Below are 24124 nucleotides of genomic sequence, written 5' to 3'. Positions count from 1 at the left end.
AGATTTTATTGCTACAAGGTAAGGTAATTAGCATATATTTTATCAATATAAAACGTAAAGAAAAATTAGTACATATCCTGTATTCTTCCTTTGACTCGTAACGATAAAATGTAAATTTTTACCGATGTGATTTTCCTAAAGAGCTGCCTCTGTTTAGGACGTTTGATCATAGTTTACAATGGAAAAATGACTTAGGGAGGGACGTGTCTTATCTCTCCTCCAGTTGCCAAATCCTTATAGGCTATATTGTATGTGTATGTGTACAGGGTGGCCCAAAAGTAGGTATACACTCCCGTACTGATGAACTCACTCCTTTTTATATCATTTGTTATTGTTCTCCATCAGTTAGACTTAGTTTCTTTATGATTTGTTCTTAATGTCTTTTTAATTATATCTGAAGCTTGGAACAGCCGAAGCAAATAAACCTATAAGCTATAATATTATACTCGATCAATGCAGGGATGTACCTACTTTTGGGCCACCCCGTATATACTGTTTATGTTTACCAAATATTGTTAGGGCCATCAAGTCTAGGAGGCTCAGGTGAGCAGGTCATGGAGCCAGAATGCGAGAAAGTAAAAATGCTTTGAAAGTTTTAACGGGAAATCCAATCGGAAAACGACCGTTAGGAAGACCTAGGTGCAGAAGAGAAGGCAATGTTAACATGGATCTTGCAGAAATAGGAATACAAAGTAGAAACTGGATCCAGTTGGCTAAGGACAGAGGGGTCAATGGAGAACTTTTGTGAATGCAGTATTGAACGTTAGGGTTTTATGGGCCACAGAGTAAGTTTAGTTAGGTACCCTATTGTGAGCAGCATTTGGATGACTACGAATGAACTACACTCTTACCAGAAATCAAATCAAAGCACTCCGGTTATAAGTAGACGACCTACCAACTAGAACAGCGTGTTTCTGATAATGCAGCATCATTCACGAGTTAGTCGGGTATTAAGGTTAGTGTAAAGGGACAAGTTTTGCCGATAGATGTCACTACAGTCTTCGTATCTCTCCCCTGTATTTTTTACCTTTCACGAAAATTTACAATATCTTTTATAAATTTCAACCTATAGACTTCAAATTTTTAGAGAAGGAACTTCATAACCTCTTAAAGGGAACAATCTGTGCCGATTTTTATTTAGAATTTTCTTCATTGTTGAAACAATTCCATTGTTAAAGGTTTGGATATCCATTTCAAAAATCAAGCCATTTCAACAATGAAGAAAATTTTCAATAAAAAATCGGCACGGACTATTGCTTTTGACAGATTATGAAGTTCGTTTTCTAAAAATTTGAAGTAAGTAGGTTGAAATTTGTAAGAGAAATCATGAATTTTCGTGAAAGATAAAAAAATATATGGGAGAGATACGAAGACAGTAGTGCCATCTATCGGCAAAACTTGTCCCTTTAAACCAACGTTAAGTAAAATCAAAACCTAGTGTATTTTGATCCAGAAAGTTAGAAAAACAAAAATCAATGCTATAAAAGGTATCACCCTCGTACAGTAGATGAAGCGCCACCTGGATGAACGAAGACGTTTGTACTTGGGGAAGCTAGAATGTTTCGTTTGTAATTTAGTGAGGTACTTACTTACTCCATGAACCGCTTTTCGTATAACGCAACTTCAAGATATGGAGCTCTAATAATACGTGTTATCTGAACACGTGTAACTAAGGAAGCGGGTTTTTATTTTTGTTGCGTAAACATTCATTTAACTACTTGAACAAACAATTATAATTCATGTAAACGATCTGCATATACGTAAGCAAATATTACACATATATAGCAACATATTCATATGTAAAGTGAGTGAGCGGATGAGTATATACTGTACACGTCATTGCCACACCGCCTAAGTTATCCAATGGCTTCATCCTATTTCAAAGGTAAACTTCCATTGTTCTTCTTCATAAAACATAGCTAAGTGAAAATTATTAATAGAGCAAAGTCCATGAATACGGTGGAATTGACGCCATGGAGAAAATGTACACAATTCCTTATGTATACATTAAATGGCCGGGTAATTTTCCAGTCTTATTCTAAGAAATATGACGAAGAACAAAATGACAGGAAATGTAATACATATCCTTCGATTGCACGTGTGAGGTGAAATACGTGATTGCAAGAAATGAAACGCATAATGTTACCCTATGACATATCCGTAGCCAGAACATTGCTTGGAATGTCTCTACCATACGCGGCAATTCGCCACCGCCGGGTGCAGCAGTTCGCCGCCAAATGAGAAAGGGCTAGTCAGAGGCCGAAGTGATTTCTTTTTTTTCTCTAGGAGGATGGTAACTTGAGTTTATTTGATACTACCAGAATGTACGTTCTTCGCACGGGGAGAATATGTTTCATTTTGGACATAAGGGGCATCAAAACTGTCGCCAATCAACTTAGGGACCCCAAAAACTATGAATTTGGCATTAATGTCTGTCATTTTCAATTATTTTTACATGTCACCATCCCCCTTTAGTAGTACTAATGGAGGCTGAATTTTGATTTAAACGGCATCCGAAGTGTCAGTGTTCATCTCAGTGACCACGAAAACTATGGATTCGACACTAATATCAGTCGTTTTCGATCATTTTTAAATATCACCCCCTAAGTTGCACCGTCAAAGTGAAACGATAAACTCTCCCAGGGCCGAACCCCATCTATGTTGAAAATTTGAACGAGATCGGTTGGGTGGTTCAAGAATTAAGTCACAAACTTAGTCACTTTCAATTTTTATATACGTATATAGGGTGTCCATAAAGTCCGTTGCCATCCCGTGCATCTTCGAAACAACTGTTAATATAAGGAAACTCAAAAACACGTCTTTCATTATTTTAAGGGGTTCCAATTGTGTGCTATAAAAGTTCCACCCCTGACCTCCCAAACAGGGGTACGGGTGTAAACTTCTCTATATTCCTGTAGTACTGTTTCCTTTTTCTGATGTCCTTTTCCGCAACTCTTTATTCCCACTTTTGACATAACCATTCCGTAAAACCTTGCTCTCATGGCAATGCAGTATAACAGCAAAACGGGCCTCCGTTTCCCATACTAGGAGCAACATGCACAGAAATAAAGTCTCCTCCCAATAACTCATCATTTGCTCGTTTTACAAACGTATTTATGGCACTTGCACCATGGCTACAAGTCACAAAAACATAGAAGGACCACATTCACAAGCCATAGATATCTAAAAGTCATCAAAGGCCCTCATTTCGAAATTTGATTTCACCGCCAATTTAGATGTCGGCAACCTAGCAAATTTAGAACTTACACCAAAAGGTCTTTTGTCCAGCCTGTTCAAAATACTCGACAATGTTCAAGTTCACCCCCGTACTCCTATTTGGGGGATTGATCTAGGGTGAAACCTTTACAACACACAATTGCAACCCCTTAAAATAATGACGGACGTGTTTTTGCGTTTTCTCATTCTTGCAGTCGTTTCGTAGATACATGGGGTGGCAACGACTTTATGGACACGAAATGTGAATCCTGCCATTTCGATGGGGTCAATATACTGACTTGAAACTTTCGGCAAAATATTTTTGTTGTCAAGAGCTTTATTCCAACTTTGTATTACTCGACCCGCTTGCCATTTGAAATTTTCAAGTTGACCCCTCGTACCCCTATATGGGGTGTCTGGGATGGATCTTTTATAGCTCAAAATTCAATCCCCTCACAATAATGACGGACGTGCTTTTGCGTTTTCTCATATTCGCAGTCGTTTTGAAGATACTCGGGTGGCAATGGACTTTATGGACACCCTGTATATACCAAAAGACTAAAAGATTAAGGTGGGGCTGACGACAGACCCTCTGGTCTCCTCGACCTAACCATAGCTACGGATATACCGCCTGAACGGTCCCGCCCTTATCGAGAACAGGGCCTCCCTGCAAATTTTATTTATGTTGTTTATTTATTTATTTACTGACGAACATAATTCTAGATATAGCTGAAAGCCGCTTTACACTGCAATATCTAACAAATCTAAGAAATTTCATCATAAGGTAATAATAATAATAATAATAATAATAATAATAATAATAATAATAATAATAATAATAATAATAATAATAATAATAATAGCAACATTAAGTAATAACAAGAAAGGTTGACAATAGCTGACTTATTTATCCATGAAAATGACGTCGTAGTGCAGTTATATGCAGCTTCAGAATTAAATACATCTATGGATGTATGTGACATTTCGTTGTATAACTTAGAAAGCCTGTAGAACAGGTGTTGAACTATTGACAATCTAGGACGTGCTATATGTGAGTTACGTGGTAGGAATTCGGAAATACAATTTTGAGAATAATGTTTCGAACCTGACTTCGCCCTATATGAATTTGTACAGATATCTAAGATCACTGATTTTCTGACGAGTGTGGTGGTAGTTAAATATTTTAGCGTTCGTAACAGTTTGTGTTTTCTCATTGCACGTGTGTGAACTACTCTGAAACGTACTATTGCCAGGAAGAAGTTTAAAACTAAATTTAGCGGGGATAAGTCTGTAGGCAGTAGCGTACGCAGGAATTTATTTCGTGGGGTCAAATTCATTATGAGAGTATTTTATATTAAAAATCCGAAAATTGTCTCTAAAATTAGGCTAAATTTACACGTAAGTCAAAATTTCGGGGGGGGGGGGTTCCAGACCCCAGGACCCATTCCCTGCGTACTTGCCTGTCTGTAGGGACCACCTTTGTCCAGATAGGTGAACAATTTTCCATTTTAGGAGAAATTATTGCCTTGTAAAACGTTGCTAAAGAAGAGGGAGTTCATATTTCTGTTAATGTGTACAGAAGTCCTAGAAGACACATCAATTGCTTAGTGATACTGTTTATGTGTTCTGTAAAAGTTAGTTTTGTGTTAAAAGTAGTTCGAGATCCTTACGACTATGTTGCACTGTTGTGGGCTCTAATAAGGGATTCTTTGCTCAGTACTAGAGCGCTCCCTTCTAGTGCGAGGTTTTCGATCTCAGCGACTATGCGAAGTTGTGGCGTTCAACATCATGTCCATGGGTTTTTTCACGAAGTTTACTGTTTCCTCCCTCATTCTCATTCCACTCATTCATTACCATTATCAAACATACTCGTCCGTTTGCTTAAGCCTAAAGGGTATTATCGTGAAACTTTAAAGTAAAAACTCCATTTCATTTTATTCACTGTTGAACTATTAGATTGAAGAGGAAGGGAAAATGATTAAAGAACTATCGCTAATGCCACTACTAAAATGTGCCCACGTTCAGATAAATTTCTAATTACGTTTCTTTTATACGAGGAAGGATCAGAAAGTAAGGTTACAAGGCCGATATTTCTGGAGTTTCGTTTGTTATAGAGGAATGAGGAATGTACGGTAATTCTAGTACATAGAGTTGGCAACTGTGTTGAGTTTCAGCCATCCACCACCTATGGCGCTAGTTGTAGGTAAACACAAATGGCGACTCATTCGGAAAACTGGATTCACGAAGTTCGGTCAGTTACAGTGATGCCAACCCGTGGGGAAAATCCCATATTGTGGGATTTTTTTGACAATGATTTCTAGAAATGTGATAAAGGGAATTTTCGTAAAAAAAAAATGGCAAGATTTATGGAATTTTTTCATATATCTATTGCATTCATGCTAACAAAATTGTCTATGGGCGAGAAGTAGACAAAATGAGCATTCAAAAAACTTGAAATTAATGGTAATTGTCAAATTTTGTTACTATAAAATGCAGGTTAGTATTAAAGTAATTTAGGCAGTGATTTGTGAATTAAAAAATTGCCAAGGAACGTTAATTGTACTGTGGTATATTTTTTTTTTTAAAAAAAAAAGAGAGAAACGAAAGAAAGAACAATTAACGGAAGGAAATAAAATGAGAGAAGTCCAACTTCCAAATCGTTCCGTGGCTTTATTACGTCCGAGAAATTCAAGAGCAAAATGGGATTTTTTGCCTCTCGAGATGGGATTTTATAACGTTTCAGGTTTGCACCACTGGTCAGTTATTCGATTTATGTGCGCGAAAGATGTAACCACAGCTGAAATTCACCGGCAGCTGGTAGAGATTTACGGAAAGACTGTAATGTCTCATCAGCATGTCGCAGAGTGGTGTCGAAAGTTTGCGGTTGGTAGAGAAAACGTCATCGACGAGAAGCACAGTGGCCGACCTAGCAGTTTCGCTGGGACATCGTCGGACCACCCTCCCTACAACCCGGGCCTTGCTCCAAGCGACTTTCACCTGTTCCCGCACTTGAAGGAGCACCTCAGAGGCCGTCGCTTCACTTCAGACGAGGAGGTGAAACATTTCGTGACAACGTGGCTGAACACGTAAGGACAGAATTTTTACCAAGTGGGAATCTTTAAACTTATCCCACGAAGTGACAAGTGCCTCAACAATAACATATACACGTTTCACTGTAGGCTTTGTAACCTTACTCTCTGATCACTCCTCGTATAGTTGTTCTTTTCTGTCTTGTTATTCAGAACACTTTCTCATTCGTTTTCTGTTATTTAGAAGCAGCTAATTGTTTCCATTCTTCTCTACGCCTACATTTCCAGAACTTCCAGTGTCTTTTTATTGCTTTTCCGTTGCAAAATAGATAAGAACAAGCTGCACTGGTGATTATTTTATTAAATAATGCTATTTGAAACTATTATTTGTAGAATAACGTAGACAGTAGGTGGCGATTTCAATAAACAAAACACGTAGATAATCACATACAAAAAATATAGCGTGTATATCAACCTTACTATCCCAGTAAGTGTTTCTGAAATTTGTCGAAACGTAATTATTCATGTAGCAATAAATCTGATGATGAGATTGAAATTTAAACAAATTAACGGACTAACATGAACCAATTGTGAGATTCTGCAATCCAATTCTCCTAGGGACAAAATGGTGTGGTGGGGCAACGGCCTATACTGTAGGAGTTAATCTTGCATGATAATGTAGGCACTCATTGATACCCTGGTTGTAGTTCGAACCCCGCATTAATATTAGGTCATATCCTTTATAACCTTGGGGCCGCGGTGGCTCAGTGGTAGAGCGTTCACCTCTGGTGCTTGGGGTTCCGGGTTCGATCCCATCCCCCGCCAAGTGAACTTTGTGGAGGACAAACACCGTGTGCGTGGGTTTCCTCGGGGTTCTCCCGTTTCCTCCCACTTTCTTCATTTCACCATTTCCTTCATCATTCATCATCACCTTCTCCTTTAGCCTAACCGGCATTACCGTGGTACGTAAAACTCAATGATTTCATTTTTTCCTTTATAACCTTGGTGTTAGATAAGAACGAAAACCAAAAAAAAATCATGCACAAACGTTAAATGAGGCAGCACGATGGCTCAGTGGTAGGGTGCTTATCTTTGGTACGTGATATCCTTGGTTCGATCCCCGGTCAAGTAAGTTTGCTGTGGACAACACCGTATTCATGGATTTTCTCGGGTACTCTCGTTTCCTCCCATATTTTCATTCCACCAATTCTTCCATCATCATTGACTTGCTTTAATAATCTCCCTTAGCCTAAAGGGGCATAATCGTGGGACGTTAAACTGAAAGATTTCATTTCATTTTACACATGTGAAATGAAGTAACCTAACTGGCTTATTTCTTACATCTCTACATTGTGCATTTACATGGCAAAAACAATGAATGTAGCGCAGGAATTTGTTCTCCTAATTTCTTTACAGATATTTGTCCTTAATTGTAATATCTTCAACAAACTGAATGGGTTAATGGTAGAGCTTTTACCTTTGGTGCGTAGGGTCTCCGGTTTGATCCCAGCTCGAGCCAAGTGGACAAATACCGTGTGGATGGGTTTTCTCTGAGATCTCCTGTTTCCTCCCACTTCATTAATTCCTCATCACCACCATCTTATTTAGCCTAGCCGGTGTATTCGTGGCACATAAAACTGAAGACCGAATGGGGACACGGTTGACTGCTCCAGCCAGGCCACGTGTTTTTCTCGTAGACGACATTCATTCTCTGTTTTTCGGCATTCTTCCCTCTTCTACCACATGCTCTTAACACCATTTTTTTCAAAATCATTCGTCTGTCTTTCTTGTCTCTCTGATCAACGTAAAAAGTAAAACAATGAGATATCAAAACAAAAAGGTAAATTATGTTTCTCTAACAGCCCGAGAACAGCGAGGAAAAGAATAGAAACAAGAGCTTAAGAAATGTCATGTACTTCCTCCTGCTGCTCCGCTTTACCATACCAGGAACATTATACGTATGTTGAGTTCACCATACCTCCTTCTTTACAGTTCGGCCACCCTTATTAGGCACAGACAAAAATACATCAGTTCCAGACTAAAGAGAGATGGACAGAGTCTAATACCTACAACAAACCCAGAAACAGGCAGGCGACTACCCGGAAAGGCATTGTTTTTCCTATTCCCTACAGCTTATGCAACCAAAAATACAGTTCAGTTGTATGGGTTGCGTAGAAACAGGCAAAAATCACGATTTGGCTACTTCTATCATTGTTGGTATTTTAAGCAAGTAAACAAATCAGGTGATTTACATAAGTAAATAAGTAAAAAACACATAGACATTTTAAAAAATCGTTCCTTTTTGATTTTGAATTTTTTTTCCTGTTCAAGACTAAGGTTTAATTACTAATTAAACTATCTTTATTATAGTTTTATTATCCCCAATGAATTCGGGAACCAAAAGTATGCATAAAATAATATTTCATAGTCTTATATAGTAGATCAAGGTCTATCACTATCCCAAGTTTGATCCTGATCGGATGAATTCGGTTAAACACCTACGATATACACAGTGACCTTGATTTTTGCAGGGAAGAACCAAATGAAGGACAAGTAAAGAAAAAAATCCCTACCTGAAGTCCATGACCTCCTTACGAATATTTATATATTGTAAAAATCCCCACCTTCAACACATGCACGTGTTACTACAACACGTGCTACTATTTACAAACAATATAAACCAGGGATTTATTTGTAGCCAGGGAAGCCTGGGAATTTCCCCCCTTCTAAGTCTTGACTTCCCTGTCTCTAAGCTTAATTCAGTCTTCCCAGCCTGGAAAGATATTTTCTCCCTTTCATAGGCTACATAATCTGTTTTAAAGTACAATAATTCAACTGCATGTTTTAGTAGCAATTCTTTATAAATATTCCCCCCTTCTACAAAATCCACAAATAAACCACTGATATAAACAAACTACTAAAAAGACATCTGTAAAAGCACAGCCTTAAAAAAAAAAAAAAATTATCAATCTAACCAATAATCAAATAACGTACACCTGCTCCTAAATTCGCCATGGACTAGAGAGTTCAATATTCTCCTTTAAAAAAAAAGAGTTTATTCATTCATTTTTTCTTTTGTTACAAACAAGAAAAGTTTATATAAAGCATTCACCCATGGTATAAAGACGTACCATGGACATCCAAGAAACATTAGTCTTGGTATATTGCGGTATTCCATTTTTTTAAATAATGGACATTCAGTGGACATCTCATTGGTATACAGGGTGTTAACGAACTACACCGACAAACTGTAAGAGCTGAATCCCTACATCAAAATAAGCGTAAAAGTTCATATGGGCCTATAGTGGAAAGCGCATAGTTTTAGAGCTAGGTCTGTCCAAAGTTACGAAAAAGCCAAATTTCAACAGACCCTATTTCGAATTTCAGAAACTGTGATGGTGGCCCTTATCAGCGTAAAGGAAGCCACGCATTCACAATCCAAACGTGCACATTTCGTCAATTTTCAATAGGTGTACAGTGTATTCCCTGCAGGGTGTAATTCTCAGATATGCTCTCAATCGAGTTTTCAGATATATCTCGATTTCAAGGAGGGTCCAAACTACGCAGGAGGCAAACCTTCACAAGTATGGACGTTGGGCTTCGGACGGAAGTCGGAAGTGTTAGGAACCGGCAGCTCCGTTTTTTTGTGTTCAGAATAACGTGTGATACGATGTTTTTCGTAATAGTATATTTCACTTTTTTTTTTTTTTTTCATTTATAAGCGTGAAAGAAAACATCGCAGCATGCGGTTTCGCGACTACGAGAGATCGTGCTGCTGACGATCCTTAACACTTCCGATATCGTGCAATAGGATTCCGTGTTCACTGTTATCAAGGCTTATCGTTTGCCTGCTTTGGACTAATCATAAAGTCAGAGTATATCTCAAAATTCGGTTGATGGCATGCCTGGGAATTTCACCCTGCATGGAATACTCTGCACACCCATTGAACATTGATAAAATATGCAGTTTTGGATTGCGTAATGTCGACTTCCTTTGCGCCAAGGACCACCATCCACAGTTTCTGGAATTCAAAATAGGGCCTCTTGAAATTTAGATTTTTCGCGATTTTAGACAGCTCTGGCTCTGAAACTATGCACTTTTCGCCATAGGTCCATATGAACTTTTTCTCTTAGTTTGATGTGAGGAATCACCTCTTACAGTTTGTAGTTCATTCGATATTCGATTCGATTTTGATTGGTTGAATTTAACATGGGATTCGAACCACATGACCTCCCATCTGGAATCAAACCCGAATCTCAAGTGCGTAGGCTACTACGCTAAGTATATAGCCACGAGGGAGTTCAGTCTATTCTGGTGTATGACTTGTATTTTCTTTGAGGCTTCCCAATCATTTGTTGAAATTGGTCAAGAATGGGGGATGGATTTACTCTCATTTAGAAAAATATATCCCAAGAGAAGTTAAAAAATGGATTTTTTTCATGGAGTGGCATTTTAAAGAAGAAAATACTTAATACATACTGGAGATTGAAGTTAGTCAGAAATAAGGGCATGAATACCCTTAGTCTTGGTAAGTAAAACATTTCTAGTGTGGAGATAACTCTTCGAGTATCATGAAACGTACTGCGTGCTTTGTTTCAGGGTTCTCAGTATGTCTTTATTTAAAGTGACATCCGCGAGGACAATATGAATTCAGTTTCGGGAAAAATACCTTTTTCTTTCTTTTGGTGCCACAGTGTCTCAATGGAAAGCGTTCACCTCTGGTGCATGGGGTCCTTGGTTCGATCCAACCACGCACCAAGTGAACTTTGGTGGTGAAGAAACACCGCGTACGTGGATTTTCTCGTGGTTCTCCCGTTCCCTCTAACTTTCTTCATTCCACCATTTCATTCATTTCTCATCATCACCGTCTCCTTTAGCGTCGCCGGCATAACCGTGTTTCTTTGCAGGTATAAGAATGACTCACATTGACTAGGGTTGAGCACTAGTACGCATCCCCCTTCCCCCAGGTGCTTGGTCACAAAATCTCCGAAATTCACTACTCTCTCCCCTCCCCGCGCAAAAAAGAAAAGTAGTAGAGGATACCGGAATTGGTTCTAAGAAAACCAAGATATAGGCCTACACTAAATTTTGTTTAATTTTGGAATTTTTGCCATTCTTAAAAACATCATTTTGCTATAATTAAAGTTTAATTATGCTATTTTAAACAAAAAAAAAATCATGTCTCTTCTCTCCCTTCTCTTAAAAAAAAAAAAAAAAAAACAAAAAAACATGCGCAACCTGCGCCGTAAAACCCGTCTGTAGACAACCCTGGGGTTGAGGGAAAGATGATGAAACTCCGTCAAGGATCAGGTGATGAAAACATCATTCTGAGAAGAAATGCATCTTAGTGATAAAAATTCCCACATTGTCACCCTCTCAAACAAAGGAACGAAACGATGTGGAGAATGTATTCGTGGGATTAGAATGTGACAAGTCGAGTAAGAAAAAGGGTTTGAAAATAGCGGCTAAGGAATCAAGTAAACTTGAATTGTAAATATTATTTTGTGTTTGCATTATTGTTTCCATAATATATTAAAAAATGAAGAAAAAGAAAAAAAAAGAAAACAGGAAACGTTATTTATCTTAGCCGATAAAACATCAGAAAGAAGAGCGCGCTTTCTTTATTTACATTCTTTTTTCATTTGTTTTGTCTGGGACTACATGCATCACGGGGGCAAATTGTTTACAATTTGTCTCAATGTGCAGTGCGTAGTAAACACCTGAAGAACTCGCAGTACTCTCTATATTGAACACTAATGATTATATTTAATTTGTTGTAAAGTCGTACGAAGATTGATGAAGATGTATTGAAAAAAAAAATAATAATAATTTTCCGAAAAACAAAAATAACACATATCAGCTGCTCTTTCCCGCGTCACGTGGTCGCTTCCAATCCGAAGATTATAAGCATCGACTCTCGCACGCATTCGCTTGTCTCAACTCCCGCGCATTGCTCTGATTGGCTACTGCTTAAGGACGTTACGGAGCACGTGTGTTTGTATGTGTATGCGGGTAGTTAGTGGTAGTGTGTGTGTGCATTCGTCAATGTTCACTAGTTCAGGAGTAGTAGATCCGATCAACGTGGGACGGTGCAACTACAAGCATAGAGCTATCCTACCAGAGTGGTTGAACGAACATTTCAGTTCTTCTGGTGGAGCAAGTCTCTTGTGTTCTACAACTGCATTGTGACTGCAAGCGTTGTTGCTTCAAGTGCTCTAAAAATTGTGTGCAACCTTTCGTAGTAGTAGTAGCAGTAAATAGCATCCTGTGAAAGGAAGTTTTTTTATCTGGTTTTTCATTCAAGTTTTTTCATTGATAAAAAAAATTGTGTTTGTTTTTCGCCTGTATACCCGGTTTAATATTTGCAAACACGTTTATCTTGAACCATGGTGGTGAAAGATCATCACGGGAAGGAAAACCATCACATGGAGAACGGGCAGGAGTTGGATCCTTTGAATGAAGCTGATGGATCTGTGACGATTGTTCTTCCACCCCCGACTGAAGAACGTGCCGCGTGGTCAAACAAACTGCAGTTCTTCTTAAGTATCATTGGTTACTCTGTGGGTCTCGGGAACATATGGAGATTTCCTTACCTATGTCAACAAAATGGAGGAGGTAAGTTAACGTTTTTTTTCTGTTTACATTGCATAATCATATCTGTCTTAAGTTTGCATTACTTGAAAAGAAAAATAAAGTACATTAGATTGCATAGCGTATGAAGAATATTGGAGATAATATTTGTCGATGGAGAAGCTGATTGGTTGACTCTACAGGAAATAAGATTAATTAATGTAATGATTACTTACGTAACGAAAGTGAAATAAGATATTTTTGCTTTACGTTCCAAACGATTATGCTCTTGAGAATAAAAAAGACAGGTGACTGATGAAAGTGAATTATTTAAAAAATGGAATGAGAATGCAGGAGGAATTGAGAGAACCGTTGGCCTGGGATCGAAGCGCGGACATCTCGCTCCAGAGATAAGCGCTCTGCCACTGAGCTACCAGGCATTACCGGATTAATAATATTATGCAGTTCTTATATATTTTCATATCCCGAATTATTAATTCTCAATGTACCTCTTACCTTCAGGTTTTGGGAGTGCGGTGGCTCAGTGGTAAAGAGCTTACTTCTGGCGCGTGGGGTCCGTGTTTCGACCCCCTGAGAATCGCAGATCCTCAGTCCGTAGATTTTCTCGGAGTACTCCCGTTTCCTCCCCCACTCTCATTCCACCAATTCTTCCATTATCATGGGAACATGGCGGCTTAGTGGTGAATGAGATCCCTGGTTCGATTCCCGTCAAAGGAAGTTTGTGGTGGATCCCCGGTCCATGAATTTTCTCGAAATACTAACGCTTCCTTCTACATTATCGTTCCACCAATTCTTCCATCTTCATAAATTTGTCTTAATCATCCTCTCCCTTAGCCTAAAGTGCATAATCGTGGAAAGTTAAACTAAAAAGATTTCATTTCATTTCATTTTTTAACTTCAGGTTTTAATTTCTACTTTGTCATTTATCGGGGCCGCGGTGGCTCAGTGGTAGAGCGCTCACTTCTGGTGCATGAGGTCGATCCCAGCCGGCGCCAAGTGAGATTTGTGGTGGACAAACAACGTGTGTGTGGGTTTTCTCGGGGTTCTCTCGTTTCCTCCCACTATCTTCATTCCATCATTTCATTCATTTCTCATCATCACCGACTCCTTTAGCCTAGCCGGCTAATCGTCGGACGTAAAACTTCAAGATTGCATTGTGATCTTTTGTCATTTATATTCCGGAACCACTTGGGGATAAACACTTTACCTCTGTCCCACATTGCCACATTAGATTGATATGCCAAAGACTGCCTTTGGGCAGAACAGTCCGAAATAGGTACATGTAAACACTAAAGCTATTTGAAACTTCGATATGTAGCTTAATGTCAGTTATTTGGTTGATAGGCAGTTTAGTGCCCATTTCAGCAACGAAGCTATATAAGACGTGACCTACAGCTTAACGTGTGGTTCAAATTATATGAGGTACCGTCGGGAATCATTTAAGACAGCATTGTAGGTGTATCGTGAATTTTTATGTTGACTGAAAAAAAAAAAATCTTGCCATTGAAATACGTACTTATTAACAAACTTTTCGAAATAGTGACACCGGTAGGTCTTATATATTGGAAACCTTATCAATTGAATGGATGATAATAAGTTAAAAAAAGAAAATATACTTATTTTGTATACAAGCTTAAATGATTCGACCACAAGGGGAGGGGCATGGTAGTTCAGTGGTAGAGAGCTTACCTCTGGTGCGTGGGGTCCCTGGTTCTATCCCTTGCCAAGTAAGTTTGTGGTAGAGAACATCGTGTCAGTGGGTAGTCTTGAGGTTTTCTCGTTTCCTCCTCTTTCTCATTCCACCAATTCTTCCATCATCGTCTTCCTTAGCCTAACGGGCATAAACGTGGGACGTTAAACTTTAAAACAATTCATTTTCATTTATTTCATGATTCGACGTGGTGGAGCTGATGATATTGGAAAACTAGTAGTGGTCAGTGGCGTACGCAAGGGAGGTTTTGGGGCTTAAAGTCCCCCTAGAGTTAGATATATGGGAAAACAAACATTTACTATATTAAGAAGTTTATCCGAAAAGGAAATGAAATCGAGTGAACCCTCCCTTGGTGAAATTCTGCGTACGCCACTGGTAATAATAATGGACAATTACTGAATCAAATCCTGTGCGTGTGTTTGTGTGGGGGTGCAGTGGTTGATTTACGATTACGCCCACTCGTTTGCATTTGCTTTACAGCCAAACATTATGAACCAACAGTAGAACTACGATGGCTCAATAGTAGAGCGTTTACCTGTGGTGGGTGTGTCAAGTGGATTTTGTAGTGGACAAACACCGTGTGCGTGGGTTTTCTCGGGGTTGTCCTGTTTCCTCTCACTTTATTCATTCCACCCCTTGCATTCATGTCTCATTCGTCACCGTCTCCTTTAGCCTAGCCGGCATACACGTAGGACGTAAAACTGGGAGATTTCATTTCATTTCATTTCATTTCATGGAACTAATAGCGATTTTATTAATAATTGTTTAGTACAGTGATAAAATGGATAGTGACTGCATAAGTTGAAACAAGTTTACGTTAGCATGAAGGACAAAATCTACTCTTCAAAACAATTAATATCTTCAAAACAAATCAAAATATTCGAAAAGCAAAAACGTAGTGAACTAGACAATATGATTTTGCATATAATACCTTTACCACAATTCACCTATCTGCTTTTGGTATGTCGCTATTTACAGAACCCGCAAAAAAATACTAAATCTATCTACAGTTGCAAATCGAAAGCAGATAGATGATTTATGAGAACTGTATCACATGCAAAATCGTATTGTTTAGATTACTACGTTTCTGCTTTTCGAATATTTTTATTTGTTTTGAAGATATTACAGAAAAACTCTAAAATAAGCGGTAGTTTATCGCTGTAGTGAAAACCCTTAGCGAGATCTTAACCATAATCAGAGTTTATGTTCAACGAATCAACGGGTTTTAAACTCATTACCAAGTGTGGGAAGCGATCTTCAGCCACAAAACTATAAGAACTCTTGTATGGAACTTGTACTTAATTTGTTACGTTAGAATACAATTTCGAAGACGCTAATATAAAATATAAATAGGATTATTTGGATGGGGAACAGGAGAAGGCAAGGAATTGGAAGTTTTACAAAGTCTAGTTCGCCATCATATTCACATGATGCTACGTAGAGTCGAACTCGGGTCGTTCCTATGTCGTCACTGGAGATCAAGTGCACACCAAGAAATTTTTGTTCGGAGGGGTCCAAATGTTGGGAGAGAGTCCAATACTAGGAGGTATAGTGTCTATGTAGTACTGAACAGGTATCATTCTGTACCCGAAAAGATGATAGGTAATTGTAAAATACTTCCACCTATATTTTCAGAAGAAAAAATGATAGAACTAGATTGTTTTTATAAGAGAAAGAGTTGAGTTGATTTTAGTTTAGCGTCCCGTTCAGCAGCGAGGCTATGTGAGACGTGGACCTACTGATTAACGTGGAATCCGAACCACATGAGCTCCCGCCGGGAATCGAACCCGGTTCTACCACGCCAAAGACGCGTACGCTAACCGCTTAGCCACGAGGGAGCTCTATAAGAGAAAGAGTCCAGATGAAGTGTAAGATCAAATTTTCATGCTACAACAATCATTTCCCTGTTTAAACAAGTAGAGTTTTATTGAGGAAGTGAATAAATGTATGTTGAGTTAGGAAGTTTCTTTCTTTTTTTCTTTTTTTTGAGGGAAGGGGGTCTGGACCCGTTGGATCCCCTGTGGGTGCACCCATGCTGGAGATCCACTATTTTCGGAAACTGAACAAAGATTTTGTTTTCTTTTCTTTTTTTCTTTTCTTTTTTCTTTTCTTTTGTTGAATGTCTTTCCTAAGGAATGGAATCTTTACCTTTCTCCGTCGAGCAATAGACAACTATTAAATGATAATTACAAGTTATTTTTATCTTCGTCTTCTCTTTCTGTTTTTCTCAAAGAATATTTCCGGGCGTTATAGTTAGACATCTTAGATATTCCGGCTTCAAGCCTTTTCACCTTCACTTTATTTTAAAGCATTTTAGATCATTGCATTTGTTTACTACCAAAGCACACATACACAGAAGGAAAAGAAAAGAAAAAAGGAAATAAATAAATAAATAAATAAATAAATAAATAAACGGATGCCCACAAAAGGACAGTGAATCAAAACGTTATTACATTTAATTTGTAGGTATTGGCGAGAGAAAATTAAAAAAAAAAAAAAAAGTTACAAAACTGCATAATTTATTCAGTAGTATAAATATATCTAGTAAGAATGAAGGCTGTGCTACGATTAAGGACTTGTTGGAAATCAGAACAACATTGAGTTGAAAAACGGTTCCGTTTTTTGATGCAGCGTGTCAGTATTAGGCAGGGACGTCTGCAGAAGTAAATCCTGGGGTTTTGGATCTCCCATAAAATACCGACTATTCTGTAAATTTTGTCTAATTTTAGGGGTGATTTTACAAATTTTAATACAGTTTATCCTTATATGGAATTTGGGTTATCCCAAAAGCTTTGTACCCCCCAAAATAAATTCCTATGTGCCTGCCTCGTCTTGATTTTCTTTTCTTTCTTTCTTTTTATTATTATTATTATTATTATTATTATTATTATTATTATTATTATTATTATTATTATTATTATTATTATTGTTTTTCATTATTATTTTACCGTGGAGGCCGTCATATACAATGTGGGATTGGACAATTCAGAATCGGATGAGCTCCTTCGTGGCTAAGCAAGCAGTTAGTGTATGCGCCTTTGGCGTAGGAGACCCGGGTTCGATTTCCAGCGGGAAGTCATGTGTTACGTATTCCACGTTAAGTTGCAGGTCCACGTCTTATATAGCTTCGATGCTGAAAGAGATGCTAAAATCAAAGTCAAATCAAATTCTGAATCTGAGAATGTTTTGTCCAGACCTGCAGCAATGAGCAAATTACAGGGAGTAATGTAAAGCATAAGGCGCATTCTGTGTGTTTTGGAGCATTGTTGGTATAACTTACCAAAAAAAAAAAAAAAAACTCTTCGCTGCAGGCAATGGTTGTTTCATTTAATTGTCCACTTAACCTCGAACCTCAGGGAAAAAAAGCGTAACAGTACGAGAGAAAATTGAATTTAATAATAACGTTTCAATCGAGTCGTTGAACTGGTAATGTATATACATGCTTCTGTTGCATGAGGTCGCAAGGTCGATTCCTGACTTACAGTGGCGTACACAGTTCATTAATGGAGGAGTTCAAACTCCGAAGTTTATGTAATTTCAGGTATTTTTACACTTATTTTACCATGGTAAATGTTTCTTTTTGCATAATATCTTGCTCAAGGTAGTGCTTCGTATACTGCCGAAACTCCGCTGTATACGCCATTGCTGGAGGAAACTGAAAATTTCTGCCGTTGAATTAATACATTAAAAAGCAATTGGGTTTCTAATTGAATTAAGAGATACAAAACACAAGTCTAAAAACTAAAAACATTGCAATGGGAACCAAGGACGCCGATTTTTCTGTAACTTTAAGGGGAGGGGGGACATTCAGATGTGTGTTTGGCTGAGACAAGGGTCGTCTAAGAAGGCTCCCCCCAGGATCGACGCCCTTGATGGAAGCCAATTTGTTGACTATACAGAACTAAACTAAAAGCATATATAGCCCTTCCTGCTGGTCTAGTGGCTAACTCATGCGGCTTTGGTGTTCAGGGTCTCGAGTTCGAATCGGAGCATTCAAATTTGAACGGATTTCAGTGGTTTGGACTCTACTTTAAACGATAGACCCACGTCTTATATAGCCTGGATGCTCTAAAGCAGTGCTATTCAACCTTTTTTTTTTCTCGCGTACCCCTAGACACAGTTTGGTATCCTATTGTGTACCAGGAGGCTCAGTGGTAGAGCGTTCACCTCCGGTGCTTGGGGTCCCTGGTTCGATCCCAACTCGCGCCGTGTGGACTTTGTGGTGGACAAACACCGTGATCGTGGGTTTTCTCGGGGTTCTCCCGTTTCCTCCCATTTTCTTCATTCCACCATTTCACTCGTTTCTCATAATCACCGTCTCCTTTAGCTTAACCGGCATAACCGTGGGACATAAAACTGAAAGATTTCATTTAATTTCGTATTGTGTGCCCCTGAAGCTGTCTAAAAGAAATTAAATCGAAATTAACTTATTGAACGTAATATACATGTTCTGTTGATTGAAAAGGAGGACAAATAGAGACGCAACAAAAAAACAATCAGTGTGCCAATCAAAAGACTATTTACAAGGGGATAAAGTGCACATCCGAGTAATTAACATGGAAAATTTCAAAACATGGGATACATTCAGTTCTAGTGAGGGAGATTTTCCCCTCGTTCTCCCTGATGATTCGCTCATTGAGAACAATGTCAAAAAATTCAAAAACTAAAACTAACTTTAGAACTAACCTGTTAATGAGATGATTGAGTTTGTTTTCGGGACGACAACTCCTCGATTCTTGGTCAAAGATTGGAAATACACTTATTTTAGGATTACGTACTCCCAGGAACATCTTTGCGTACACAGGGGTACGCGTACCCCTGGTTGAATAGTACTGCTCTAAAGGGACAGTAAGGAACCTCCAATCAACCAGCTAAATATGTTTTTTCAAAGGATTAGAACGTCATTTTATTGATTTATTTTTTTTTTTTAATTTTTTTTTTTTAAGGAAAGAGAGAGAACTTTTGCTGCACACTGTACAATTAGAAAAAAAGGAAGACAAGAAAGAAAAAAGTTAAAGATATGTGGATGAAGTGAAAACATTCACGTTTCAGGGACATTCATCAAACTGACAACTTTCTCTCAGGCCTGCTTTCCTTAATTCTTTTCTGGGATTCCATGGCTCAGGAGAGGGGAAGAACGTCTAGAGGCCTAGACCTACAGATGCGACTGATGTATATAAGAAAAAGTAACTAAATCTAACCATGATTTTCTTTAACTATAAAAAAAGATAGGTAAATTTATGTCACACATTCAGATTCAAATCTTCGTCTTAAGTGGTAACTAAAAGGTTTTACTCACAAAATTTCTTTTTATGAACATAACGTATAATTTCCTGAAAAATCGATATTTACTTCACGATCCGAATAATATCTTTGTAAATTAAGTGTAATCAAATGGTTGGGGCGTGACCAGTAGCGGATCTAAGTCGGGGCTGGGTCGCCTAGGGCAGAGCCTCAGTTTTTTAAGTGACAAACATGAAGCTATTGTTTATATATTTTTAAAAGTTTATAGTAAACTAATGATATACCTATCATAGTCTGGGTTCTAGCTGCCCCCCTCCCCACAGTTTTTACCTTCTAGATCCATCACTGGGTATGGCCGTGGTTCGATCCTGAAGGTGAAGAATTTTCGATGTTGAAGCAGTATCGTGAGGCAGTTGTGGAGGTAACTTAATTAAGGAGTAGCGAATTTTCGTCTTAAAAATCATGACGATGCGAGCCGATGTATTTCACCACTCATAAAACAACTAGAGTGGTCTGTCTGGTCGGTCATAACCCTTTTCAAACTGTTAACTCCAGAGAGTTCAAGTTTATTTAATCTTCCACGGTAATATACTTGATTGGTTCGATTGGGTAGTTAGAGTTCGTTTCAGCATCGAGCTGGATTCCTAGCCACCATAATGAGTTCAAATTTATATTCTTTCTCACCAGGAATTGAATCTGAAATCCGTGAACAATTGGCGCGCGCGCTAGTAGTGTTACCCACGAGATGAGAAGAGAAATTTCACAAGTTTCGTGGCAACACTAGTTCACCCAAGTCTTAGATCTCAGATGCTGTTTTAGTCAAGGGCGCCGATTTCTCTGTAAATTTGGAAGGGGGGGGGCATTCAGATGCAGAAGGTATATATATGAAGATTTTAAGACAAATTGCCAAATATTGTATATTCAAATTACAAGAGGGGGGCTCACATGATCTTTTGGGGGGGCCTCGGCCCCCCAGGATCGGCGCCCTTGATTTTAGTGTTACATGATTCATACAATAAACACTATAAATTTAAATGAATAAAATGATGAGCATTTGTCAACATTTAAAAATATGCAGGTTATTTCGCAATCTATTCCACTAATAAATAAGATATAAAAGTTGTTATATCACAGCTTTCGTGAATCTTCCGTGACACAGAAGGATTCAGATAGCTTCTAGAAGAAATTAAGATAAAAAGATCAAAACATAAATTTTGTACATAAAACCATAGAAGCAAATGAATACAAAGGCAAAACTCTAGTTCAATAGAGTGCATCCCCAATAAGGCTAATGAGCCTGAGCCCTTAGTAAGCGCGAGTCCAGTGACGTCAGTGAGCTAGCGTTACTCTAATTGACGATAGCAATCGATTGGCTGCAAGTCTGATTAATGACAATAGTAACCTTGAGCTACCGTGAGTCTCATTGAGATTAGTGAGTGCAAGTTCCGTAGAAGATAGTGAGCCTGATTTAGAGTGAATCTCATTGAGATTAGTGAGCCTGATCCAGCATGAGCCACACTGATATTAGTGAACACAAGCCCCATTGGGGATGGTGAGCCTGAGCTAGCGTAAACAACATTGAGATTAGTGAGCGCATGAGCCTGATTTAGCGTGAGCTCCATTGATGTTACTGAGCCTGATCTAGCGTGAATCTTATAGAGATCAGTGAGAGTAAGCCCTATTGATGATAGTGAGCTTGAGCTAGCCTTAGACACATTAAGGTTAGTGAGCGCAAGCACCATTCAGAATACTGAGCCTGATTTAGCGTGAGTCTGGTCTAGCGTGAGTCCCATTGTGATTAGTGAGCGCAACCCCTATTGATGACAATGATTTTGAGCTAGCGTGAGCCACGTTGAGATTAGTTTGCACAAGCCCCACTAAGCATAGCGAGCCCCAGCTAGTGTAAGCCCCATTGAGGATAGCAAAACCCGAGCCCACGCAAGCTAAACAGCAATTTTCAGTATTCGAGGATAGAATGAGATAGAAAAAAAAAAAAAACTTTCGGGAATAATGTTGCAAACGATACGAGATAAGACGAAAAATAAGGTTTTGTCATCTGATACCGTAAATTTTGTAGAAGTCTCGTTTCGTACCGATTCTCGAAAAGCTTTAGTCGATTTGTTTTGTAAGTTTAAAAATAAAATGTATTTTTTTCTTAATTTCATTTAGAAGTGATCAGAATCCATAGGCGCCACGAGAAGTCCACAAAGGGTGTGGAATAACAATATGTAAATTATATTTATTATTGGAGTACGGTGTGTAATGAAGTGCATATCTTTAAACGTTGATAAATACTCTTCATTTGTGTTCGTACAATTATTTAATCAATTTATAGTTTTTATTACTCTGAATCATGTAACATCAGAAGAGTGTTTGATAATCTAAAACTTGGGTGAATTAGTGTTAATCCTAAAATTTATTGTCCCGACTCGAATTAGAATAGGGGGAGCGCGGTGCCTCAGTGGTAGAGCGTTCATCTCCGGTGCTTGGGGTCCCTGGTTCGATCCCAGCTCGCGCCGTGTGGAGTTTGTGGTGGACAAACACCGTGCTCGTGGGTTTTCTCGGGGTTCTCTCGTTTCCTCCAACTTTCTTCATTCCGCCATTTCATTCATTACTCATCATCACCGTCTCCTTTAGCCTAACCGGCATAACCGTGGGACGTAAAACTTAAAGATTTCATTTCATTTTTTTTTTCGAATTAGAATAGGTACTTCTCGTCTCGTGGACACTATTAGACGGGGATCGAACCCGTGTCGGTCACTTTATCGATTGATTCCTTACCAACTACGCTAACACAAACTCTAAACTTATTATTAAATGAAAATTAATTTGTTGTGTGGATAGGGTTACAAATACGTTTGAAGATTTTGAACCAAAATCTTTTGTGATACGTAAAGTTTGGAAACTGGGTCATGTGAATGGAAAATCCCCCGACACGTATAACCTTAATCCATTTTTCCATTTTCTTTTCATAGTTGCAGTGAACAAAAACCCTTTTGGTGCAGCTGCGAAGCGGAGATCGATCAATAATAACGATGTTTTCCCATGCGAAGGCAAAGGGCACGCTGAAGGACTTTAACACAGAGTATTCAAAAAGACTGTCCATGTCGTTAACCATTTGATCAAACAATTAAAGATTTTAAATAATATAATAATAATAATAATAATAATAATAATAATAATAATAATAATAATAATAATAATAATAATAATAATAATAATAATAATAATAATAATAATAATAATAATAATAGAAGTAGGCATAGATTAACTTGAGGTATGCCAAAAATTGATAAGGTTAATAGCAGAATACTCGTTCTTCGCACGGGGAGAATACGTTTCATTGTGGATATGAAGGGATGAATTTGGATTGAAACGGCATCGGAAGTGTCACTGTTCGTCTCAGCGACCCCGGAAACCATGAAGTCGACACTAATATCGGCCCTTCCCCCTTGTCAAGTTGCGTGGCTGAGTTTGGATTTAAATGGTATCGGAAGTGTCACTGTTCATCTCAGCAACTCCTAAAACTATTGATTCGACACTAATGTCGGTCGTGTTCGATCATTATATCTATCTATCTATCTATCTATCTATCTATCTATCTATCTATCTATATCTATATCTATATCTATATCTATATATATATATATATTACCTCCCCTAAGTTGCACCGCCAAACTGAAATGATAAAAAAAAAAAAAACATTTCAGGCCCGAACCTCATCTATATTGAAAATTTGATCGAGATCGGTCGGGTTCTTCTAGAGTTATTGAGTCACAAACATAGTCACTTTGATTTATATATATATAGATTTGGTCTTGCAGAGACTATAGCCCACTTTGAATTCCAAATTTGGACTTCCTTCGTGGCAAAGCGGTTAGTGTACACGCCTATTGCGTGGGAGACCCGGATTCAATTCCCGGGTGGGAACTCATGTGGTTCGGATCCCGCATTGAGCTACAGGTCCTCGTCTCATATAGCCTCGCTGCTGAAAGGGACGTTAAACTGAAAACTATCAATTCCAAAGTTACGTAGGGTAAAAGGGCACTTATGATTCGAACGTTAAAATAAACTAAATGACACATGGTTGTGTAGAGCCCAACTTCCTTGACCTATTTCTAAGTGTACGCGTGAATGTATGTACTGTATACTTGGAAATAAGGATGTTTTATTTAAGTATACAAAATAACACTGTACTCATAACCTTTTTTTTTTTATTATAGACCCTAGTACCTTCAGAAATTACGCGTTACGTATTATAGATCACTTCTATTGAAAGAAATAAATGAAAACTTTTAGTTTTACGTCCCACGATTATGCCGGCAAGGCTAA

The 24124-nt window shown here is 38.3% G+C and overlaps 1 protein-coding gene across 2 annotated transcripts in view; it reads left to right on the top strand.

Moving 5' to 3' along the window:
• Positions 1–12262: 12262 nt before the first annotated feature.
• LOC145671174 (sodium-dependent neutral amino acid transporter B(0)AT3) overlaps positions 12263–24124 on the top strand; it is a 235153-nt gene continuing 223291 nt past the window's right edge. For both annotated transcript variants that reach the window (XR_014128460.1, XM_081740020.1), the window contains exon 1: positions 12263–12861. Coding sequence is in view for 1 of the 2 variants with exons in the window: in XM_081740020.1 (XP_081596146.1) it covers positions 12633–12861 (229 nt within the window). In the remaining variant the exon portion in view is untranslated. The remainder of the gene's footprint in view (positions 12862–24124) is intronic.

Source organism: Thermobia domestica, chromosome 2 (assembly GCF_964235325.1).
Source record: "Thermobia domestica chromosome 2, izTheDome1.hap1.1, whole genome shotgun sequence".
Taxonomy (NCBI): Eukaryota; Metazoa; Arthropoda; class Insecta; order Zygentoma; family Lepismatidae; genus Thermobia; species Thermobia domestica.
The sequence above is the reverse complement of the archived record's forward strand: the minus strand, read 5'-3'. Positions and strand labels throughout refer to the sequence as shown.